At 47.9% G+C, this 25796-nt stretch overlaps 1 protein-coding gene across 8 annotated transcripts in view; it reads left to right on the top strand.

The window, feature by feature from the left end:
* The window catches only part of TBC1D1 (TBC1 domain family member 1), a gene marked incomplete at both ends in the record, with an annotated part of 185311 nt that extends 180422 nt beyond the window's left edge, over positions 1-4889 (top strand). For all 8 annotated transcript variants that reach the window (XM_084233765.1, XM_084233761.1, XM_084233762.1 and 5 more), the window contains 2 exons: positions 997-1170; positions 4689-4889. In XM_084233765.1, coding sequence (XP_084089891.1) covers positions 997-1170; positions 4689-4889 — 375 coding nt within the window. The remainder of the gene's footprint in view (positions 1-996; positions 1171-4688) is intronic.
* Positions 4890-25796: the final 20907 nt, after the last annotated feature.

Raw genomic sequence — 25796 nt, 5'->3', positions numbered from 1 at the left:
GAGTTTTTCATTGATTTTAAAAACTTTGGAGTTTTTTAAGGAAATAGCAATGACAAGTCAGTTTCTGCTCTTGTGAAGTCTAGCTTCATTTTCTAAATGTTCTGACCATACTGGCTTTCTTTATGTAGGAACTGAATCCCTCACCCACCCTCCCCGCCAGCAAGATCTGTGTTGGGGTGTCACTCTGCAGAGAGCCACAGTGGCATGAGCTTGTGCCTGAAACAAAGGCAGAGAAGCTGTGGGTGGCACAGCCTCTGCCTTGTGACCCCTTCCCAGGCCTGCGTCCACCAGGCTCACCCACTGAGAGAAAGTACAGCAAGAACAGCTCCGTCACTCATTCGGGCCAGGTTGTTTTTCACACGGGTGGCTTTTTTCATCACTATTATACTATTATAGGAAGGAAGGCAACCCAGGCATTGTTTCATATTCACTCATCTGTGTGGGTGACATTTGGGCTTTTGGCTCATTTCTGCATATCTTGTGTGCAGAGGAGGGATTTTTAGTAAACAGTTCCATTACTTAGCTGTTCTTGTAACTCTCAAAACCCAACTGAACTATAATTAAACTTTGACTCGGTGACTGGGCGAATAGGGCTCTGAGTCTTTTGTTTGGTTTTTTTCTCCCTTTGACCCATAGTTGGTGTATCTAACCTAATAGAATTTTCAGAGAAAAAGGAAATAAGTACTAAAATAGGAACCAAAAATAAATTTTTATAAACCTTTTAAAAAATAAAAGTATGCCTGTTGGAAAATGAGTATGAGAGACCCACACTTATTTTAGTCTTATTTCTAAGTGCCTCTTCTGTCCCTTCATCCCAGATAAAACTACTACCGTCTCAGTATAAAGTCCTGCCTTATTTCTCACTAATAATCCCAGCCACCGAGTGTGTGCTTAGTGACTGCTCGTTGACATAGTTGTGTGTGAGTTTGTGCGTGTGTGTGTGTGCGTGAGATTTTTCTCATTTTCATTGCCTGATGACTGCCCTCTATCTGACAGGTGTTTGAGATGGACATCTCTAAACAGTTACAGGCTTATGAAGTTGAGTACCATGTGCTTCAAGAAGAACTTATCGATTCCTCTCCTCTCAGTGACAACCAAAGAATGGAGAAATTAGAGAAAACCAACAGCAGCTTACGCAAACAGAACCTTGACCTCCTTGAACAACTGCAGGTAAAGCCTGTTTACAAAGCAGCTTCCTGGACCCCGGGTGCAGGGTAGTTCATTAACTCACCAAAGGCTCCAGCAGACTGGGTTTTCCCATGACCACAGGACCTTTCTCTTCCTGCTTTGTTGATAGTTAGGATCAAAGGTACCCCAGGAGAATTGATCCTTTTTATTTGGGAGCAGACAGATTACCCTTTGCTGAGGTCAGACCGTCCTTCAAGTTTTCTGAGAAGCTGATTCTGCACTTAGCCTTCTAGGGAGAAAGGCCCAGGGATGAACTTGGGTTCAGGATGCTGAGGCAGTGTCAGCTGAATGCCAGCAATTGTGCTTTGAATAGCGATGAGAGAATCAAAGACTTTTAGCTCCCATGAAGGAACACACGAGGTCCACAAAGGGAGATTCAGAGGGAAAAGTGAAGCAGAAATCTACCTAAGGAAATGAACCAGAGCTTACAATAATCATTTGGAGTCCTTGGTGTCAGTGCATAGGGTTGATTAGTGAAGGATACAGCTCTCCTTTCTAGAAGCTTCCATTTTAACATGGTTAAATGTAGATGAGGACATATAGTAGAAAGGCAGCCCCTGACACATGTCAGAGCTTGAGATGGGGCCAGTTCCGTGGAGCAGTCCTGAGACCTGGACCTTGTCAGACCCAGCACTGGCCCCTTCCATCTTGTCACCCTGGGTAGACTGAGACTACTCAGTAGGATGCCCTCATCAGTGAGACCAGGACAAGAACAAAATAACCATATAATCGGCTTCATAAATGGGTGGTAATGTCAGTGTTAAATTGTTTGGGGTGTTAAAAAATAATATTTTTAAATGCTGTGGAAGAAAACATGTATTTGCTCCTGAAATATGTGTTTTCTGTCATTCCTGGGCTAGCCATAGAGTAAGTTTTCTGTCCTGATCTAAATCTGCTTTCTTGATAGAAAGTTGCAGCTTTGCAGACACAAGCTTGGCAGCGAGAAAGGCCAACATTTGAAAGCCTAGTAAATCAACCCTTGTCTAAAATGCATTCCTCCCAGCGGTGATTTATCCCAGCAGACTGAGAAGATATTTTCTAAAAGAGGAACAAATACAAAATGCTTTCCCTACCCAGTCCTAACTACCAGCCATGGTGGGAAATTTAGCTTCTTTCCTTCCCCAAGATTGAGATGCTCTAACTGAAAACGTGCCTGGGTGCAATTTCCCCAGGACGTCCCAGCTGTGATCTAAAGGCAAGACTCCAGGGCAAAAGAGCCTTTTCTGGCCTGTAAGAGTATCCAGTGTTGGTGGTAATTTTAAATGGCTTCCAAACAACCAGTAGGTTCCTGAAATATCACCTAATGGAGACATTTCTGACAGCTCAGATTAGCATTTGAAGCATGTGGCTCGTTAAGATAAGCAGTACACAGGTAAAAGGTTCATTTTATTGGGCTAATGCCCATGTGGTTTTTTGGTGATGAAGGAAGGAGAATAATTTTACGTGGCTATTGTGCTCAGAAATCTACCTTCCTCGAAAAAGGTGCATCTGACCGTGACAGGCATTTACAGTTGTTCTCGTAGGAGTGGTCTTGCTTTTGCCCACATGGCTCTGAACTTCCAGAGGTGACCTTTGGGACAGCAGCCTGTGCCAGTCCACAAGTATAGATGTGTCCTTGCTGTGCCGGGTGCCAGGGGCCGCTAAGACGCGTAAGGCACTGCTGCTCTCCAAGACTTAGAATGGGGGGGGTGGATTTGTGGGTGCTTACCTATTCTTTCCTCATTATTCCCTGTGAAAAAGAAAGGGGTAAATGGATCAATCATAAGGATTTGCCATTGATCCAAGGATATATAGGTATTCAATATAATATACATCTAATTTTCTGACGTAAATCTCTGTTTTTGCCAAAATACCAAAATCAATTTGTTTTCTACTTTTGTTCAGATCCTTGTTACACATAGCAAAGTCCCATGTATTTTCCTGTTAAACACTTAAGGACGTTGTATTAAAAGAAAAGTCCAGCAGCTGGAGACCAAACGGTAGAGCCCGTTTGGAGCGGCAGCATAGTAAGGCCATGGCTAGAGCTCCCGCACGCTGTGCAGTGATAACAGAGGTTCCTTTGTCACAGTAATCCCGAGATTGCTGAGGGCCCACACTGAACTGGGTGCCAGGGAGGCCAGCCCCACGTGTGGGGTGCAATTTGCTCTCTTCAGTGGAAGGGCTCCCTTCCCCTTGAACAGACCTGACATTCATGGAGAACAGCTCGCGGCTGAATCTGTGACTGCCCCTCGCAAGGCCACCAGGCTGCGGAGCGAGCAGGCCTTCGTGCAGATGAGGCGGGGCCCAGCCTGGTCCTTGACCACAGGGGATTGGGAGGCGCCAAAGGCAGAGCCCAGAATATACACTGAGCATGACCCTTGCCTGCAAAGCTGATGAACAAGATCCTGTTCTTTTTCTCTCCTCTTTCCAGGGATCTAGTGGCACAGTCAGAGCTAGACTTTGAGTCATGAGTTGCCTTTCTGGCACGTGGTGTTGTCTTGTTCAAAAACTTGCCCTGTTTAGAAAATATAAAAAAGTAATCTGTGTGATAGAAGTACCGTTTTTCCCACTAAAATAAGTGGGGACTAGACGGATGAGGTTGCACCAACCCACCAAGCCAGTGACCCGAGCACGATAGGACGCAGCTACGAGCTGAGGGTTAGGCCAGGAAGGTCATGGGGTTGGCAACTGAAAGGTCAGAGTTTTCTGCGATTTTTCTCAGGAAATGCTGCAGCTTCAGTACACCCAGCTCGCTTGTCTGGGACACTTGCCCGAGTAGATTAGGGAGGTGACGGTCAGTTGCTAGAGAGAAGCGGGGAGAAGTTCTGTCTGTCCACCTGACACTTGCCGTGTGCTCGTGGTGGGGACACGGAGGGCTGGGAGTGAGAGCAGCGCTGACCTTTGTGGTGGTGACAAGGCCGTGAGACCGTTAATAGGAACCTCTTAGCAGAACACTTGACGTGCTAAGTCCCCCACGTGTCCAGGGACAGGCCACATTGCTTGGCATGGTAATGTCTTCTAACTCCAAGGAAAATAAAAAGAATTTCAGATTATGGAGCTATTGCCACATCGGCCTGCACATGGGAACTATTTTTACAACTAGTCTGAAATCAATTTGTACATGTGAATCTATGTATTATTAGTCAAAGTAGACTGAGGCCCGTGGCTTCTGTGACTTAGTACGGCAGAAGTCTCTGTCCAGAAGTGTCCCGCCTTCTCCACGGCACATCATTTGACCATGTGAGATCTGTCCTCTGTGTTGGGTGACTTGGACACCTGCCTCCCACACAACACATGGTTTGCAGAAGAGCAGGGTAAGGAAATGCTGCAGGGCCTGCAGGCGACCCAGCTTACCTATGGAGAGCTGGGGAATGTCTTCCTGGGTGTCCACTTAGACTGGGCTCTGCTAAGACATGGCGCCAAAGTGTCACCAGCACCGGCCAGTGGATTCCCCAGCACGGGGAATCCCCTGTGAGTCGCCACTTGGCATTTACAGTTTCATGTCTTCTTGTATCTTTCAGGTGGCGAATGGTAGAATCCAAAGCCTCGAAGCCACGGTTGAGAAGCTCCTGACTAGTGAAAGCAAGCTGAAGCAGGCTACCCTGGCCTTGGAGCTGGAGAGGTCAGCCCTGTTGCAGACGGTGGAGCAGCTCCGGAGGCAGACTGCAGAGCTGAGTGGTCCAGAGCCTGACTGTGTGCAGCCCGGGCCCGCGGGTGACTGACCGCACAGGGACAGCCCCTTCCAGTGCACAGCTCCAGAGATGCTGGGACGCCACCCTAACACTGGCCAGGACTTCACTGAGAGACAGAAGATGCTGGCAGAAGAAGGAAGCGTGACGAGAGCTGCTCAGGGAGGAGACTGGCTCGCCAGCATGCAGATTCTTCTGAAGGAAAACTTGCATTTCAGGGGGGCGAACGTCCCAGTGCTTTTGTTGTTGTTTAGGTCCTGATTCACCCCTTCTCCAGTCCTCATTGCTGTATTCATAGATCTAGATGGCATGGACAGGAATAAACACACCTTTCTATTTCCTTGTCGTTTCCTTTTTCACTGCAGTTGTGAGGAGCATTCGTAACACTGTAGAATTTCTCAGAAGCTGGAAGGGCCACAGGTGATTTCTTTGGCAAAGATGTGGGTCGGTCATTCTTCCAAAGAGACTATACCCTCAGCCTCTCTGACCGGGCACAGCTGGCCCTCGTCCACTTTTGTTACGGATGCCTGGGATGACCCTGGGCAGAGACTGAAAGTGATGTACTTAAATCTGGCATCTTGAATTTGATCACTGTCTTTAGTGCTTGATGAAGTTTTTTTTTTTTTTTTTTTTTTTTAAATAGTGTGTTCATGCACTTTGTGCTTAGCTCTGACATATTGAACAAAATCCTTGTAGATAAATGTTTTGGGGAAAGTTCATTTTTCGGGCTCCCCCAGGTTCTACTGGCGTGTGACCCGCACTTGCTGTCTGAGGTATTTCTTGGTGGTGGTTCATATCCGTATGGCATAGCGTGTGTCCCTGTCTGCAGATGTGGCAGGTGATGCAGCTGTGTGTCCTTTTGAGCCTCTCCCTAGGGAAATCTGATTCTTTGTAGCATTAGCAGTTGCACATCAGGATTTTCAAGGGTGCCAGAGATTGTGGGCCTTTCAGGAGAGGGATCAGGCCAGCTGAGAGCAGTTTCTCAGAGGCACAATGTGTCTTGAACACAACTCACAATGTAGCAACCCCCTCCTGCAGGAGGTTGAGGTCCCTGTGCCTTTAACAAGCTAAAGCTGCTCACCTTCAGCCTGGTGCCCGCCGCCACAGTGAGGCCTCACTGATCAGAAAGGGTGATTTCCCCACAAAGGCCCTGGTAAGGGAAGAACTGTGAGCACCTATCACTTCTCCGACAGCAGAAACACTCTGGTCTTCATCAGTGTGACCACTTCTATTCTACAGGAGTTTCTTTGATCCTCTCAAGGGAGGGGCCTTCTTAAGCCCAAAGGGATTTTCATATGGGATCATTAGCCCTGTCGGGAGTTTATGGTACCACTCCCAGTGCCTAACACTCAGCGGACTTTTGGGACTGCCGTGTCAGCGGGTCACAGTTCCCTTCCTAAATCAAGACGTCACCCCTTGATCCCGAGCTGTTCCGCCAGATTCAGCTGGAGGAGTTAACATTTGAGGGCTGTTTCCCACGTCCTTTCCTGTCTGAATGTTGATGTTGAATTTGGGCATCTTGTTACTGTCACTCAAAACCATTGACTCTGCATTAAATAAAAAACAAGAAAGCAATAAAACAAAGACTTCATGTCCACACTTGCATGGTGTTCAGTTTTTTTTTTTTAAAGTTTGGGTTTTCACCTTTTTGAAAAAAAGATTTATGCATGCAAGAGCTGGGGTGTCGGCTAGAGGTGCAGGGGGTGAGAGGATTCACCAGAGACAGAGTGGGGACCAGATAGGTGGATCTACTGAAATACACTGCTGAGAGGTGAGACAGGAGAGGTCTGCTGCATCATATGGATTAGCTCCCTGGCCGGGGATCGAACTTGTGCTGTAGTGGCTGCTGATAGCTTCATAGTGCTAGGACTTAACCCCTTATGCCACCAAGGAGGCCTCTGGGTTTTCACTTTTGAGCACAAGAGCAATGGAATGCCCCCTGCACCCCAGGGGTCAGTGTGAGCGTCACCTACTGCAGTGAAGGCGCCAGGGGCACTGATCTGTCCCAGTGTGGTTGCCGCGTGCTGTTAATGTGACTCCTGTCCCCGGGGTGTGAGTGAGCAGCACTGGTGAGACCAGTCATGAGGTCTTGCGGCCAGTGGATGTGCGGCCGGTGCTGTGCTGAAACTGCCCAGGGCAGGGAGGACTTGACAAGAGGCTGTGGATGCCAATTGCACGATCCCCAGCTGTCACTTAGCCAGGGAAGGACAAAGACAGAACCTACTCAGCACCGCCCAAGCGTTCTCAGAGGCAAAGTTTTTAAACCCATTTAAGTTTCTGTTTTCTTCCAACACAACTATTTTCACACGTATTCCTGAAAATTGTTATGATACCATTTATGTCACCTTAGACTTAAGACAATATGAACCCTTGAGAGGTACATTATTACATAGAATAAGAAGACTTTACAGAGAACATTTTAGTCTGGGGGAGCTGTGCCCTGTGGGGATGTGTGCCTGGTTGGAGAAGAACTACTCTGAGCGCTGTGGGTGCAGGATTTGTTACACCAAACAACTGTGTGTGTGTGGGGGGGGGGGGGCTGAGAAGAGAAGGCACAGGAGGCGCGTGAGTTGAGAAGGCACGTTAGTCCATTTGGGAAACACATGGATGCTGGATTGGGCCTGGGCAGGCGGCTTCCGGGAGGGCCATGTGCATGCATCTGCAGCCCCGTGTGGAGTGGTAGGTCTGGGCCCGCCTTAGGTCAGCACACAAGGGCAACGCTGGAGGAAGAGCTGGAGGTGGAGCAGAGGAAAATGAGGACCAGTCGCCCGACCAGGAATCTGCATCTGTCCTCACCATTTGACCAGGTGACCTCTGGACCAAAACAGCCCTTGCCTTCAGGTTTGCCCTCCAAATTTCACACAAGCACATCTTTGAGCCAGTTCCAACTTAGAACCCACTGGGGAAGGATGCCGTAGGGAGTGTGGCTTAACCATGTTGACATGGAACAAGCCACCACAGTGACCTGGAGCCTGCCTGACCTGGGTGATGGCATGCACGCAAGCGTCACTGCGCGGAGGTGCTCTGTCACGTGTGTGTTCAGCGATCCCTTGAGGTCAGACTCAGGCTGATTTTGACTGGAGAGTCCTGTTGGTGCCACATTGGAGGCTGGAAAGTGCCAGGACTCTCACCCTTCATCTGCTCCCCTCCGTCAGGGCACCGAACCTACAGATTAAAAGGCAGAGACTTTCTATGTAATTCACAAGCTAAATTGTCTTAAATCTAAACTCTCTTTAAGGGTTCAGAAGTGCTCAAAATAACCCCAAACTGAGAAAGCCAGGGGGCACCTTCTACTTGATGCTAGAAAACTACCTCCCACCCCATTGTATAGAAAACTGCAGGAGCCGAAGAGGCTTCAGAATCACTTTGTGACTGGATACAGGATCAGAGTAGATCTCCAGGCCCCTGACTGCCTAGTAGTAGAACCACCACCCAGCTTTGATTTCAGAGAGTTCAGGGAATCATTTCTGATATTATCTGGAGTCAAAACAAGGAAAATTCTGCTTCAGAATTTAGCCTATATGGAATTTGGTCTATATAGTAAGAAGCCCAGATCAGGTTCTCCCCAGAAATATGGGGTCTCCAGGAGTCTTAATTTATCATGCGTTAAAACCAAGGGGTTTCTCCAGCACCCACCCCCCACCCCCGCCCCTGCCTGTGTGGACTTGGAGTCAGGAAAGCTGCAACAGGACCTGAAATGATTGAGCACAGTTTTGCCCTTGACAGTCATTTCTTTTTTTTAAGTTTAGGGTTTTGAAGACCCTTGTACTGATTTTAGGGAAAAAGATCAACACAAAGTTACCTTTGATTTCCTATAAAGGAAATGTTCTGCCATGTGTAGTTTTTTCTGCCATCTTCAGAAATGATTAGGGAAATGTGAGAGTTAGGAAATGCAACAGGCATGACGGTCGTTATTTGGACAATTTGAAATTGGCAGCAAAAGATGAAAGGAAGGTTCTTAAGTATCTAGACTTTATAGATCCCTGCCTTTCTATCTCTAAATTGAATAACCAACCACTTGGGTTGTAAACCCTTATTAGCAAAGTGTTTGAATCGACTTCACCATATGTCTGTCTGTTTAAAAATTTCATGCACTACTTAATTGCATTATAAGGTTGAGGTTTTCAATGAGGCAGAACAAAATAAAGCATTTAAAATGTTAATAAAAAGTTGATAAGCAGTTTTTCTGAGGTCAGTGAACATTTCATCATTTAAAATATTTTTTTAAGACTGTGATGTATTCATTCAGATGTCAGTTTCCAAGTTCATCCTAGTGTGATGGCTGCTTTTAATGTGCAGGCAGCATGGCTGAAAAATGGTGCTTCCCCAAAGCTAGTAACTATAATGAATGGAGAATGGGACAGCTGGTTCCACCGAGCCATGGTGTGTGTTCCTTCACTTATTCACCGGTTAAGCAAAAGTTTTGTTAGCATCTCCCTAATATCCATCTTTCCTGATGGAAGGCTAAAATAAATTAGTTGAAACTTGTTAGAATTTCATTCTTTTTTGACTAAGGTCTTTTAAAAAGCACTGAAATCTCTTCATTTGCAAAGTTTTGAAAAAGCTATAAATCCAAGATTGAATAACGTGGTTTTTGGCCAACGATGACCTAAGCCATGGAAACACTCTGAACATCCTTTTCTGAAAAACCCTTTCCAGACCACTTTCCCAGGAGTCTTCTCTTGGGCTTCCTCTCTTGGACCTCTGCTCTCAGTGAAGGGGGCGGTGGGGTAGAAGATGCTAGCCTGGGAGTCTGCTCTTACCACGTGGCTGCCCGCTCACCTGCTTGTGCGCTGCTGCAGACATCTGTCCCCACACCAGCACCTTTTCTGCAGGAGCCAGAGGTGCTGCCCTGCCCGGGGCTGGGCTGAGCTGCACAGCATGTGTTAAAAATAGCGCCTATGAATCACTGCCCCTGTTTCTGCAGTGCCTTTTCCTCAGAACCACGGAAGCTGACTGGACCCTCTGACAGCCAAGTGGGGAAAGAACATCACATGTCATGTTCTCCCCCTCGGACTGATCTGTTTGTCCTAACTCTTCAGGCCCCGTCTTTGTATTATTGTTTTTGTCTTATTCCATATTTGGATCTGTGTTGACCAATTTTGGGTGTCTCCTCCGTTTTCTAGATAATTGTTTCTAAACCTCTGTGTCCCTAATTCCTTCCAACTGTAGGAAAGGCTGACTCTCATTACTGTTAAATGCTGGCTTCGGTTCCCAGCACCCCACAGGGGGACATCCTGAAGTACCATCTTGGAGCACCTGTGCAATCATGAGGTAGCACATTAGGGAAGTAGAGGCAAGTTTTCCTTGGTGGGGGTGGAGGGCAGAGGGAATCTACTATGTTATGTCAAAGTTCTACCCATGTCAAGTCTTCCAGTATTTTCTACCAAGTATGGCAGGGCTATTTTCCTTTGAGGTAAATGACAATCAACTTTACTCTGCTTCTCAGGCCCCAACTCTGCAGACATCGATGTCTCACCTGCTTGTCTGTTTTCACTCTTTGCAGCAAATAGTAGGTGTGTCCACTATGAACTCAGCCCTCATGTAGGATGTGGGGCAACAGCATGCCTAGGCCCTCCCAGAGTCCCTGAGTGTATCAGCACTGACACCTGACACCTATCTCTCCAGGTGATGCTCAAGAGCAACTGGGCTGAGAACGACCATGGTGGTCTTTCTGCTTTAACCTGTTAAATCAACCCCATTGAAGTTGCCTTCAGCTCATGGAAGCTAAAGTTATTTAGGCTTCAGTAACTTTTATTTATTTTTTTTTAAAGATTTATTTATTTATTTATACAAGCACTGGGTACAGTCAGAAGCGCGGGAGGGTGAGAGAATTCACCAGAGCCAGAGGGGCGAGCAGAGCAGACAGAGTGACGAAATACACTGCTGAGGGGAGCAGCGGGCGGCAGGAGAGGTCTGCGCGCCATGTGGGACCCTCCTCTGGTGGCCGGGGAGCAGCCGGGGATCAGCCGGGGATCAAACCGGTGCTGCAGAGGCTGCACGCAGCTTCGCAACCCAGCGCTCAACCGCTGCGCCACCAGGGAGGCCCTTCAGTAACTTTTAAATAAGTTTTAGCTTACATAAGCTATTGTGAGTCACTGACAAAAATTTTGTTGACATCAAGGTGTTTTTCTATAATTTTCCATCTTATATTTGTCATTTACTTTCAAAAACATAAAGCTAATTTGCCTCGCCTGACATCCAAGCATCTGAGGGACTAATGCTTATTTTAAGAAAGTAAGTCCTTCCTCTGCATCCACATATCTCTAGATCAGGACAATTTAGTACTGGAAGTCCCTGCTATCAAGAATAACTGCATTCTTAAAAGTCTGTGCTCACTCTTCCTACCTGTATAAACTAAATTCAAACTTGTGTTTACTGAAACAGCTCTGACAGAGTAAAAACTATTTTGAACTGCTTCCCGGGTTCAAACCCTCACTTTGATTATCTTGTAAACTCTTGGTCTATCATTGAGACTTTATTTTCAATTAACCATAGTATAAATATATTAATTAAAAATCTCAGTAATTCCAGAGACTAGCAAATAGTGAAGAAGTTTGAATGCAAATTATGATAATATAATAATAGCTAAAATACAGCTAGCACCATATGCTGGGCACTGTTATGAGCCTTTGATGTGGACTCATTTCATAAAGGAAGATATGATTGGGACTCAATCTGTTTGTGACTGCAGAATGACCTCTGCTAACTGCTGGGCAGCAAGCCTTGGAAGGTGAGCTTGGTTAAAACTTCTAGTAAATACTAGATTGATCACTAGGTGCTCTGTGTGTCTGAGGAGCTTTTCTGTAAGTAGGAAAGAAAATTAGGAACAAATTGATCACCAGGATTTTAAAATATTTAACCCTCTTCTCTTCTAATCTCCTAACAAGGAGCAGGTAAGAGGGAGAGAAAAATATGTCTCAACATGTGGTGGGAACAGAAAGTGAGGAAGTCGGGAAAGACCCTGCAAGGCAGGAGGCTGACCCTATTCCCAGGACCACGATGGATGGGAGGCCATGTGAAGAATGGGGTGCACAACAGTGAACACGGTGGAATGCAAACTCTTTCTCCTCCAGCTCCTGGGACAGGTAATTAATTCATCCGCAAAGGGAGGTACAAGCCAGAGACCAACACTGCCTGTGGGCTTTTCTTAAAAATGGATTGCTTGGGGACCAGTCCAAAGTTGCCTGAATGAATTGTCTTCTCTGAAAGCTCATTTCTCAACTGAGTGGGACTTTCAGCAAAGTGCCCAGAATGGATTTTTCTGTGACAATGTCCTCTACCTGTTTCCTGGACTGGGAAGTAGCGTTGGCCAGAACAGTGCTTCCCAAAGTGACTGCAGGCACAGCATTTCATGGATTTTACTGCACTTTAACATTAAAGACATTAGCACGTGTTGAGAATGCTGAGAAGTCCGATATGTGATTTACAATGGGAAATATATATTTGTGATTTTTTAAGATTTATTTATGCATGCATTCAAGAACTGGGGTATAGGCCATAAGTGTGGGGGGTGAGAGGATTCACCAGAGACAGAGTGGGGAACAGAAAAGGCAAATTGACTGAAATGCACTGCTGAGGGGGGCGGTGGGCGTGACTGGAGAGGTCTGCCGTGCCATGTGGGTTTCTTGCCGGCCGCCGGCCGGCCAGGAATCGAACCCACCCTGCAGAGCCTGCAGACAGCTTCACAGCTCTGCGCTCAACTGCCTGCACCACCAGGGGAGGCCAGGAAATATATATTAGACTTTTGCATGGAGTTCCTGAAATCCTTGGAATTTCCTGTGATGAGAGTGATAAAGATGTCATTTGTTATATTCCAGACATGAGTGCTGGGAAACACTGAAATTGGGGGCTGGTCACCAGAGGAACCAACCATGTGTATGTGCTTGTTTGGGGTAAGGGGATGAAGAAGAGAGGAGCTAGAGTTTGCTTTAATCACCAATGGGCAATGACATAAGCAGTCGTACCTTGGTAATGAACCTCCAATCAAGTCCCCAAAGGACAGGGTGCATGTGGAGATTCTGGGAGACCAGTGTGTTCAGAGAGCATGGAGGCTGGGCACCCTTCTCTACACTTCGCCCTGCACATCTGCAATCTGTTTCTGAATTACATCCTTTTATAATAGGCCTGTGATCTTGCAAGTAAATTGGTTTCCTGAGTTCTGTGAGTCACTTTAACGTATTAATTGAGCCCAAGGTGGGGATTGTGGGAACCTTTAATCTATAGCCAGGTGGTCAGGAGCACAGGTGACAACCTGCATTTGTGATTGGCATCTGACAGGAGAGGGAGGCCAGTCTGTCCGGGTTGGTAGTGCCAGAGTCCAGTTGGAATGAAGGACATCCAGCTGGCGTCTGAGAATGGCTTGCTGGTGTGGAAAACCCTCACTTGGTATCAGGATTGTACTAAAGAAAACCATTTTCCACTTTTCAGTCTATGTCTTTTAAAAATATTTCTTCCCCAAGATTATGTTACAAACTAACAAATGATAAAAGACAATTATATTTAGGTGATACAATCAAACTCGAACATTTCATGAGTAAAGTTTCCTTTTGGAGAACAGCAACATGGGGCAGTCCGCAGAGAACATATAGGGTAAAGAATATAGAACAAGGATGGAATGAATAAAAGATATATGATTGGGGCCACGTGGTCACCCTTGTTTGCGGGGAGAAGGTGCAGAGTTGGCTTGGCCCTTGGGATTGGCTGGCTGGATAGAAGGTGATTCCAGGACACAGAGGTTTAGTTAAGTTTCAATGTGCTCGTGTGGCACCCAGGCAGGAGCTGTTCCATTATGAGCCTGGAAATTTGTTTCAGCAATACACATGGTAAAAGCTCAAACACACAACAGAAACATACTAGATAAAGTCTCAAATTCCCCTCAACCCATATCCTACCACCCAAGGTCAATCACTTTTATCAGTTTCTTACCTCTCCCTCCAAACACTGATGTACATACTACCTCGTATATGTGTGTTTGTGGATATATTTGGGTTTGTAACAACAGGGGTGTAGGGGGGACAGCAGGGGAGGGGTGTTGCTACTGTAGCCTTCCAGAGGCTAGAGACCAGAGAAACTGCTAAATATTCTCCACAGAACAGCCCCACCCGCCCCAACAACACAGAGCTAGGGGCCCACAGTGGCAATATTGCTGACATGGAGAAACCTGCGGTGGTTTTGAAACCTGAGTGTATCAGAATCCCCTGGAGGGTTTGTGGAAACACAGATTGCTAGGCCCTGCCCCCCCAAGTTTCTAATTCAGTCGGCCTGGATTGGGGCTCCCAAATTTGCATTTCTACAAGTTTCTAGGTGATGCTGATGTGGCAAGTGCAGGGACCTCACTTCAAGCTCTGCCTGCCACCTGCCCTTGTGGAAGTGGAGGGGGCGCGGCTCCACCTGTGGGATTAAAGGGGGGCAGACAGAACAGAGAAACAAAAGAAAACTTCTCTGGTCACAGACCACCCATGATCATAGAGCCACACCCAGTGACATAAGAGGTTGGGAGAGGTGGTCCTTGAACCCCCCAAAGGCGGGGTGGGTTTATTAAGAAGTGAGAATGAATACTGGGGACGTGGAGTTGAAAGCTTCTATGCCACCACTCCCCACTGCGGCTCCCCCAGACCTGGCTTCCTACCTGTTACTCTTGGGTGCCACTCCCTGTGCTTGTTTTGTTCTCATTTGATTCCCGTCTCAATTCAAATGTTACTCAGCAGAGGGGTGAGCCCTGGCCACCCTGTCTCCCGGGTGCCTCTGCCCACCTGCCCTTCCCTCTTCCTTCCCTTTCCCTGCTGTCTCTAACCTTGGACTCCGTGACCGCGCTTCTCTGTCCCTGCCACAAGAGAGCAGGATTGTGAGGGTGAGGCCTGTGTTCTTCACTGTTACATCCTGAGCAGCACCTGGCACAGAAGAGGCTCTCAATTATAGTCTTAAAAAAGTGAAAGTGCTTCTTCCCCTTTGATGGGCACCGCCAGATCGCCCTCCTTAGGGTTAAGTCCATGAGCCTGCGCATCCTTCATGCATCTGAAATATCTTCTTTGTGCCCTGCGTGCTTGCAAATAGGCCCTGTGGCCCTGGAGCACTCAGACCCACCCCTGGACTCCCAGACCTGCCCCTGCTCCTCAAGCCCTCCAGGCCGCACTTGGCAGCTGTGCTAAGAGCCAGAGGAAACAAAAGGCTAATCTTCCTAGTGAAGCAAACCACTTCTCAAAGGCACATGTGACAGTCATACCCATTTAACCCAACAGCCCAACCAAGGGAAAGGCATTGATTCATCTGATTAAGGGCCCCTCTGCCAGAAAAATCATCCCCTATCTACACTGTCCTGACTTACGAGAGTCTTCATGGCTCAAAAGTGCCGTATCAGCTTAAACTGATCTAAAAAAAAGCAAACACTTCAAAACTGTGATAATAAAAGCAGCTCTAGACACAGAACAGCTCAGCCCCCCCTGGATGGTTCTCATAAATAAACCAGGCAATCACATACTACAGAAATAACTAGGAGTTCTGTGACTTCATGGGGAGTCAAAGGGAAATTGCCCTTGCCAAGAGAATGCTAAAATCCTCCCATATTCAAAATGTGGTCAGACCCTAGGCATGAGCCAAAGGCATTTTGCTCCAACTGCAGCTACTTCTCAAGTGAAACCCAGTGAACATGAGGCCTCAAATTGAATTTTTATGTCTAGATGTCAGGGGAAGGGGGTACACCACAGCAAAATGAGCTCATCGAAAGGGTCTGGTTGAAACCAAATAGAAACCAAGAGCCAGCAGTGAGGTGCGGGCCTCAAATCAGGCTAGAGCCAGCGGTTTCTGTGTTGTCTCGACAGCCCCTGCTCTCGGGATTCACTGCCCTGCAGCCTGGCAGGCTCCTTAGGATTAAAACCAGGCTGGGACACTGGCCCATGAGTCAGAGATTTTTAGCATCACTATTTAAAATGAAAACACTTTCCTGTTAACCAGAAAAGTCCAGTTATCAGAAAAACCTCATTTCCTCAGCATTTTAATTTTTGAGATTGTATGGTGATAAGAAGGAAGCAAATTTTCTCACAGGGGATGTACTGTAGCCATTTCTCAGGAAATTATATCTGCTGGGAAAGTCATGCGGACTTTTTCTTTTTGTTATGCATTTTAAAAATTATATTATTTGCATGGAGTAATGTTGATTTTGTAACACTGTATATGATTTAGGGGTGTAGATTCATGCCTCTTCAAAGGCATTGCACCATGCCTACCACCAAAGCACCAATTTATAGGTGCCTCTTTTGAAGGACCTAAGAGTAGTCCAGACCAGTCAAGGGGTCCTGCTTTGCCCCCTGGTTCAATTCTGGGGTGGATGGTGCCTCTGTTGGGGCCCAATTGTCCCAAGCTGGGTTGGCAAGGAAAAGTCATTTCATTCAGGCTGCCCCTATAAGTTCCCCCAAAGCAGAGGTAGTAATTTTTCTTACTCCCCAGATTCCAAATCCTCTTAGTAAGCAGCTTGGCAGTCTGCAAATGGGCAAGTCAACAGAGGAGTAAATGCCTTGGGAAGTCAGGCCAAGTATTGGCTTGGGAAGGCTCCAGGGTTGTGCCAGGAATCAGTGGCAGGGTGGGGACCGGTGCAAAATCATGGGTTGCCTCCACCGTTTCAGGACGGGTAGGCATCAACCACAAGGTCACATCTTGGCCCTTTCAGGGTTTTCCAGAAAGTTTTAGCATTTTTGGCACCAGGCAGAAATGGGGGCTTAATGGGGGTGAGTGTGGGTGCTGCCACCAGCAGCTCAGCCGTCAGGGAGTGCCTTTCTCTGTGCTCAGAGATGAGCACCAGGAATGAGCTAGGGTTCTCAGCGCACCGAAAGAAAATCTTTTTCATGTGATGTGTTTGGAAACTCTCATAGGCACTGAGCCTGTAACGGCCACAAACCTAAAACTATTGCAGACACACAGGAAGCCAAAGCAGCTTTTCCTGAGGCTGTGCGGAAAAAGCCCAGTGTTCCAACAGCTGGTGGTCTGAGGATTCTCTCCTTTCATTCTTTCTTCTTCCTGTTGCTTCTCCCTGCAGCCCCTTTTCCTGGGCAGCCTCTTTATTCCACAGCCATGACAGCCTGGTCCAGACTGAAGGCTTGGCTCCAGCTGTGAGAGCTTGGGGAGATGTGAAGAAACCATCCTCTCAGACAAGGGTGGGGACAGTGGGGTAGGGGGTGAGGGGGGTGGGGAGGGGGAGTAGGGAAGGGGGTGGTTTCAAAGCAGAGTGGTTCGTGTCTCAATGTCTTCCAGATCTTTGGGAGAAAATGACGTTTTATGGCTTTTGCACAGTACCCATGCCCACATCAGGACTAAGGCCCAAACCAGCTGGAGAGGACTGAAGAGAAGCACGGCATGATGCTTGGAACCTGAAGGTCCCATCTCCAGCCCCATCTCAGCTTGCCCTCCCCCCTGCCAGGCCCCTCTCACGGGGAAATTGCTCCTCTCTGGACATCCCCACCCGCCCACCCTGAGCAGGGACAGAAAAGGGGCAGGCAGAGTCGGTGACAAAGGCAGCCAGTGCTTCTGGGCTGTGCTATCCAATTACGGACACTGGCCTCACGGGGAGAAATGTAGCTACTGTGGCTTAACATGGACTGTGCTTATAAAATACCAGATTTGGGGGGCTCCCTGGTGGCACAGTAGGTTAAGACACAACCTAGGAAGCTGTCCCCAGCCTCTGCAGCACGAGTTTGATTCCCTGGCCGGCCAGAGAGCAACCACATGGCACAACAGCAGTGTACTTCCGTCTATCTGCCTGTTCTACTCCCCACTCTATCTCTGGTGACTTCTCTAACCCCCCCCCAACAACTCTGGCCTGTACCCCAGCTCTTGTATGCATAAATAAATATTTTTTTAAAACACCCCAGATTTGGAATACTTAATGCAAAAAGAAAATGTAAAATATCTCGTGAGCAAAGTTTATGCTGATTACCTTTTGAAATTCTTTATTTCCTATGTTGGGTTAAGTAAGCTAGAGTATTAAAATTAATGTCACCTGTTTCTTTTTACTTTTCTTCATGTGGCCACTAGAAAACTTACAGTGACATATGTGGTTTGGACTACATTTTCCCAAGCCAGTGCTGGCCTAGGGACACACTGGGCGAAACTCGAAGGACCAGCAAAGTTACTGGACAGGTGTGCATTGGGGGTGCTGGGGCAGGGGGATTGTTGGGGGGGGGAGTCTATGCTGAGAAAGGAAGGGAGAATTTTTTCTGAGGATGAGAGGAGACTGTTATTTCGGGAGAAGCTATTTGAACTTGGTCAGACCCCACAGGTTGGGGCAGCAGGGGTAGCAAGATGCCTGTACTCGGATGACTGTACTTCAAGCCCATCTTTCATCTGCCAGGGGCACATCAGGGGCCACAGCTGGGAGCTATGACCTCTTCTGTCTCTGAACCCTTCAGCCCTCTGGGAGGAGAGGGAGCTGTTTGCGCTGCAGGTCACTGAGGCAGACAGTGGGGACAGAGGCATTTAGGTCTCCGTCTCATAGAAACAGCTGCCATTTGAGTGCTGCGGGAGCTCTCCTCAGCCCTGACTGTTCAGTGTTTGCTCTCAAACTCCCCTCCACTTGGTTTATTACAGCCTGTGTTTCACACACAAGGAAGCAGAGTCTCCCCCAGGGGTTAATAACAGGCATAAGTCACACCTGGGTAAGAAGAAGAGCGGAAACGGGGATTTGCTCCCACTCCTGGCTCGCCTCCTGGCCTCCCATCCACTGGGCCCCACCTTGTCCCAACCTCCGCTTCCACCCTGGGGCCGCACCCCAGCTGCTGCCGCCCTCTCTCATCTGGCTGCGGGCCCTGGCGAGCTCTCCTGGACGCTGCCGCCTGGTCCTAGTCCAACAGGTACAGCCCGCGTCCCTGCCCAGCGCCCAGCCCTGCGCCGCAGGCTGTGGAATGAGCGAGACGCGTCCAACCAGGCGCTCTCCGGCCTCTCCCAGGGCCCCCGCGCCCGGCTTGGGTGGGAGGGTCAGCGGAGGCGGGCTCCGCCCTGCCCGGCCCTGAGGTCTGCCTGGAGGCCACAGGGTTGCATCTGCTCCCCGGGCCTGCTGGGCTGGTGGGGTCTTTGCCTTTTGTCCAACCCTCTGTTTTCTGTTCCACCCTGGCAGGTTCCATCTGGCTTTTAGAAATTATAAATAGTGGCAGCGAGGGCGTGACTCGGGTGGAGACCTGGAGCCGGGACTCCACCCTGAAGGGAAAAAAAGCTTATTTAATTCATTTCTGCCCTTGGCCGCTGCGGGCTGTTTAGAATGCCAATTAGGCGGCAGCTGCTGGGTTCTTTTCCTTTGCCCATCCGGAGATGGCCCTTCTCATTTTCTAGCCTGTTGACTTTAGCTCCTGCAGGAGGTTGGGTGGGGTGGGTGGGGCTGCTCGGAGCCGCCCTACACAGGCAGGCTGAGCTTTGCTAGCTTTCTGCAAGAGCCTGCGGGTGGGGGTGGGTCAGGCGCCACTGAGAAGCCCTGGATTTCGTTTCTTCCAGGAGGAAGGATTTCGGGGTGAAGAGATGTGTCTCTTAGAAAGTGGAGTCTAGCTGGTTGGTGCCTGAGGAAGCCCTAACCTGGTGCCCTAAACAGATACCCCCAAGGTTCTAGGCCTGGTGTCTCCTGCAGAACCAGGTCTCTGCATCTGGCAGTGATCACATGCCACCCCGAGTATATGTTCTTTCTAAGGAGCAGCTGGCAGTGAGTGGGGTTACTGTACAGCCCAGAGGAGGGGCCCCCTTCCAATCTGGGGCCCCACCCAGGGGAGGGTGGCCTGGCACAAGCCTGGAAAGTGTGCGGCATCCCCCACACCCACCCCACGTGTAGTAGGAACTCACAGATGCCAGCTTTCACCACTTCCATATTAGCTGGAGACACAAAGCCAGTTAATGCACAAAGAATAATTCCCAAAGGTGTTGAATGCAACTTATAGGAAGACCAAAATAGACTGGAGGGCTTCCAATTGTCAGGCATATGTTAATACTCAAGTGATTTTTTTTTAAATGAAAGTATTCCATAATAAAATGCCAAATGTAAATGAATACACAATTTTTTTTTAAAAGAAAAGCATTGCAAGATAAAATGACAACAACAAAAAGCAAAGCAAGTGGGTATGTCAGCAGACAAAAATGAGAAACACCCAAACACTCACTCCTCGGGGAATCATCGCCATTATGAAAACTCCTTGATGCATGAGCTTTTGGCTTCCTTGCTAAGCATATGTTAATTTGCATTTGTGCATATTTCTCTCTGTGTGTGTGTGTGTGTGTGTGTGTGCGCGTGTGAGAGATAGTGTATGTGTGTTATCTGGCCAGGCAGTGGCTGAAGCTCTGATGCAGTTAGTGAAAGAAGTAGAGGAATAACTACTACTTCTCCATGTGGTTCTTGGGTGTGTGTGGATATATCTGAGGCTGAAAGGGGAGTGATGAGGTGGGGAGCACGGGGAGCCTTCGAAAGATGGGGATGTCAGGATCTTTGTCTTCCGTGTACCTTGGAGTCAGGTCTGAGTTTTCTCCCAAAGGGGAGGTGAGGCCTCTGACCAAAGGAACTATTTCTTGAAAGACTGTGAGACTCTGGGTCCAGGTGCTCCTGCCTGTTTACCCAAATGAGAAGTGGTGACACAAAATTGGTGAGCAGTCTCGGCACTATTAACAGTAGTGATAGGGCGGGGTCTTCAAAGATCTGTTTGGTGGCTTAATGTAGAAAAGGCCAACAGAGAACACTGTGTGGTTCCTGTGGCTAAGACACCCATACCCCATGGGGTTACACAGAAATAACCAGAAGATTTAGGTGGGGGGCTCAGGTCCTACCATTTGGCCAGGGGACCGCAGAGTCCCTTTGTGACAGGGTGGTCCCCAGGAAAAGGGGAGGTTTTGGTTTCACTGACCCACTCAAGGAAGGGTGGAGCTGAGCAGGGAGGAGAAGCTGGAGGGGAAATTGGGAAAAGGAAGCAGGATGGAGAGCCAGGAAACCTGGGGTGGGAGTGGGGGTGGGGTGTGGGGACAGGGCACATGGAGCAGAGAGGCTTGTGAAGAAACTGCTTGCTTTTTGGTCCTGGACTGGTTGGAACAGATGTGGGTGAGAGACCTGTGGCATGAGTAACAATGGCAGCTTTTGTCTTGATTTTGATCTTGCTCTTTTCCTCCCAGACTTGCCTGCCTGCTTCTGACCCTTTTCTATGGGTGTTTGCCAGAATGTGCCTTAGACTTGTGGCAAGCTTTTGGGCCTCAATGGCTGGGCATTTGCCCATGAGGGGAGGGTAACTTTGAGTGCTGAACTTGGAAACTATATTTTCTTTGTTTTTTTCTGTATTGTACACTAATTGTATTAAAGTTCCTTTCCATTGAAGGTCTTATGCACTAGAGTATGTTTTATCTTGATGTTGTGGCCAAACCTATTTAGAACGGGCAGGTTTTGGAGTTCTGGGGTGTTCCTCTCCCTGCCCTGTAACACTTGGAATTTGGGTAAAATGTGAATCCTTGGGTCATTTGTATTGCTTCATAAGTAGTTCTTGTTGCTTGGTTAATTAAAATAAAAACCTTATTGTTTTTCAATTAAATCTACAGTTCATTTTTTCATCTATTGAATAAGAGTAAGAAAGTAAGGCTGGAAGAAATGCCCCAATTGTCTCCAGACCCTGGCAGCTGTGAGACACTGAGATTCAAAGATGGCTGCCTCTCTCGTCCCGCCTGCACCTTCCCAGGCCAGATGGAGAAGAGGATGGTGAGTGAGATCAACCCAGAGCAGCAACTTTGATCTAAGTAGGTGCTCAACAGAGTGGACAATTTTTTAAAAAAAAGATTTATTTATTTATGCGTACAAGAGCTGGGGAGCAGGCCAGAGGCATGGGGCGGGGCAAGGGGGCTAAGAGGATTCACCAGAGACAGAGTGGGGAGCAGAACAGGCAGATCTACTGAAATACACTGCTGAGGGGAGCAGCAGGCCAGACAGGAGAGGTCTGCTGTGCCCTGTGGTTTAGCTCCCTGGTAGGGAGTTGAACTGGCGCTCCAGTGGAGGCGGATAGCTTGATAGTGCTGAGACTTAACCCCTTTGCACCACCAGGGAGGCCCCAGAGTGGACAGTTTGAACTCAGCACACCCCAACATGTAGAGTGGGCACCTAGGCCTCGGCCTTGCCTCCTGCAGGAGCCAGGAATCTGACGCTGCAGGGACTTCAGGTGTGTGCCAAGCGTTCCTGGGAAGAGGCACTCCCTTCCGGGGAATGCAAAGACCATGGTGTAGACTCCACTCTCACCCCTGGGTCCAACAGAGGAGAAAACTCTGCCAAGTTTCTATCTCTACATCCCACAGACTGATTGACATCCAGAGGATGCCCAGTCCAATAAAGAGGAAGGCGTGAGCTGAGTGACTGTAATCTGTGCAGGCTGTCAGCGGAGTGGGAGGCAGGAGGACTTGAGGAGCAGGAGGACACAGTGCAGGACTCTGCGACCAGGGACTTTTGGCGTCAGGATTCTGATTGTGCACTTAATGTTGAATGCAGAGTCACACTGGCCTATGTAATAAAAATTATTGAGTTTGAATGAGTGAAAAGATGACAGAAAATAAAACAATCATGCATGCCACATGGAAGCTGAAGTTTAAAATGAAATTTAAAAATTACCTTTAATTCTTGAGAGTGGAATGAAAGTGGGTCCTGTTACTGGAACGTGGTGATTTGGACAAGAATCAACCCCTGGGTGTGACACAGCCAGGATGAGCGTTAAATTAAAATCACATGTCACTGACACAGTGAACAGCCTGGAACAGGGATAGTGAACCAAACACAACTCTAACTACCCATCGACCTTCCTAGCTACCTACCACCCTTCCACCCCATGAGAGCAGTCGGGGCAGATTCAAGCTTTGTGGGTCCTCCTATGATCTCTTTTAATTGTATTGATAGTGGCGGAATTCTTCCAGCTTCAGTGATGACTCGGGCAGCCCAGTGAACTTACTGTTCAGTCAGACAATAAAAAGCCCTTTGAATTGCAACATGTAGCCTCAATTCCCGTCTTAGCATCCCAAGTCCCAGGTAATAGTTAAAACTCTGAAACTGATGTAGCCTTCATTCTTCTCTCCTCCCTTGGCTCAGACCTGCCTTGTCCTGGAAGCCTGCCCTGGAAAAGGGGCACAGGCCTTTCCCCTTATTCTCCCACTAGTCACCTCCTCCCTCTGGCTAGCTGCTGTTTCCCTCCATGCCTGGCATGCAGCCCAGAAGGGGAGAGGTAAGGCAGCAAGAGAGTTCTCACGTGGCTGGGTGGCCTAAGTCCTTTGGGCCAGCAGCTGGCTTCCATGGGGTGGCCTGGCAGCGGATTAAAGCTGGGCCTGTGAGGCTCTGCAGAGGCCTCCAGCTGGGACCCTGGCTCCTCTGGTTCCCTTGACCCAGGCTCAAGGTCTATATCCCTCTGGGTGGCCTCATGTGACTCCCCCTGAGCTCCCCCAGGATTCTGGAGGTATAATGGCCAGTCCCTTCTGCTGAAAGATCTGTCCATGCCTATAGGCTTCAAGACTACCCCATAAGACCCTAAAACTTCTGTCTTTCCTATGGAGCCCACATCTGGTCTCAGGCTATTCCCCTTGCTCTGTCACCAAAGTAGGACCCATTACCAACATGCAAACATGCTTATGATGTTCCAGCACTTTCCTACATGCTTCATGTTTTTTTTTTTTATCTCAATTACTGCTCAGAACCAGCTATGGGGTAGATAAATCTGGTACCTATGGGTGTTTATTTTAAAACTTATGCCATGAGTTCTGTTGTCACAAAGCCACGCATGCAAATTTCATTTGTCATTGGACTTGATTGGAAAGACAGGAGTTGACTCTTTAGCTTGACCATGAACTCATTCTGAAGTGTAGGGCAAGTCTGTATTATCTCCAGGATGGATTTTTCATCACAGGGGTCCTTCCCACACTACAATTTCATGACTTGTGGAATAATTCTAGAACAAGGAAGTCCATTTAGGTGATCAAGGTGGGAGGTGAAAGGGCTGGTGAGGACCCAGGGCATGGAGAAGCCCAGAGATCTCAGGAAATTTTAAGTTTCCTGAGCTTCTTTAAGCTTTCAAGAAATGATATTTACAATGCCTCAAAATCCAAATCTTTATCATTGTTTCTTTTAGAATCCCAATGAGAAGTCTCACAACAGAAAGGTGGTAGCATATGACTTCAAGAAGCTAAAAAGCATGTGTCCTGGGCTCATTAACATCATTACAAGAAATACAGTCTAAAAAATAACTCGAGGGCCTCCCCGGTGGTGCAGCGGTTGAGCGCTGGGTTGCGAAGCTGGCCGCGGCCTCTGCGTCGCCGATTCGATCCCCGGCTGCTCCCCGGCCACAGGAGGAGGGTCCCGAATGGCGTGCAGACCTCTCCTGCCGCCCGCTGCTCCCCTCAGCAGTGTACTTCGGTCCCTCTGCCTGCTCTGCTCCCCGCTCTGGCTCTGGTAAATTCTCTCACCCTCCCGCTCTTCTGACTGTACCCAGTGCTTGTACGTATATATGTATAAATCAATCAATCAATCAATCAAAAAAAAATAACTCGAAACGTATGCAAAAATATGTGTCCATGGAGGTGAATCCCAGTGGTCTTTAGACTACGATAAGTAATGAAATGTAGGAACAATGTCCTTGTTCAATTTCTGCTCACATGCTCCTTCGGAGGGGCCTTAAACCACACAAAATAGTCTACTCTTTACCCAGCCTTTATTTTTTACATCATAATTCTTTTTTTTTTTTTTTTGTGGGACCCTCGCCAGCGGCCAGGGAACAAACCGGCACTGCAGAGGCTGCGGGCAGCCCCTCAGCCCAGCGCTCAACTGCTGCACCACCAGGGGAGACCCATACATCATAAGTCTTTACATGAGTATGTAATTCTTTGGTTACTGTTTACTTTCTTTCTCCAACTATGGTAGCTCCATGAGAGCAATGAAGGCAGATCCAAGTTTTGTGGGGCCTTGAAGCACATGCAAGTCTGAAGATTTTTTTTAAAGAAAAAGGGTTAAAAACTAGGCATGACAATAAATTTGAAGTCAGAATGAAAAGAAAAAGGTCCTTGGAAGACTCCTTGTTAGCATTGTAGGAAATCTGCTTCAGAAGGAAGGAGCTTGGTCTGTCTAGTTCAAAGTTGTGTCTCTAAGGCCAGGAACAGTACTGGCACTTAGTAGGTGCTCAGGAAATGCATGTGGAATGCAAGAGGGGCTAACGATAGAGAACTGGTTAAATGAATGAACTGCATTTGAACAGAGATCCAGTCTCCCCTTGTCTCTGGGCTCATGGCTCCCCAGCTATGCTCCATTTCCAGGCTCCCTTGCAGAAGATTGTAGCCTGGAGTCCCAGTTTGCCTGCATTGGGGCAGTGTGCCCTCCAAGAGACTAAGAGATGAATTTAGTTCCAGCGTCCATGTACATCTGTCAGTTGTGGCAAAAGAGGATTTCCCAAAAGAGAGAGACGGGGCAAGAAGAATTGGAGGATGCGTGATTGAGTATTTGAGGGATATGACAAATCTCTTTCTATGAACTTCTTGAGCAACCAACCAGAAAAGGCACTTGCCTCGCTGGGACAGCTTGGGTAGATCTCGCCGTCACCACTGCATGTCAAATTGGTCACGGCTGGAACTTGCCAGACTGTAGGAGATTGCACGATGCCTTTGATTCTGGCTGTCTGCTAAAATCAAACTTTCCCTCCTTCCTGATTTGACCATAGCACCCGTTTTGGAAATTAATTGCACATGGTTGATATAGTATCAGTTCCAGGATAAGAAAATGGCAGCCAGGATCCATTTACTTATATGAGAAGCAGTGGCAGAAAAAACAGATGTGATAAAACCTTCAACTATAAGCAGACCAGGCCCCTGCCTGGTGGAGGCTGTCGAGCTGTCTTGTGCTTTTTGTTTTCTCAACAAAATGATGAGAGCAAATGCCTTGAACTGTCTGGCTGAGCAGATTTTCTCTTTGCTGCAAATCTATTA

Source organism: Talpa europaea, assembly GCF_964194135.1.
Source record: "Talpa europaea genome assembly, chromosome: 5".
Taxonomy (NCBI): domain Eukaryota; kingdom Metazoa; phylum Chordata; class Mammalia; order Eulipotyphla; family Talpidae; genus Talpa; species Talpa europaea.
The sequence above is the reverse complement of the archived record's forward strand: the minus strand, read 5'-3'. Positions and strand labels throughout refer to the sequence as shown.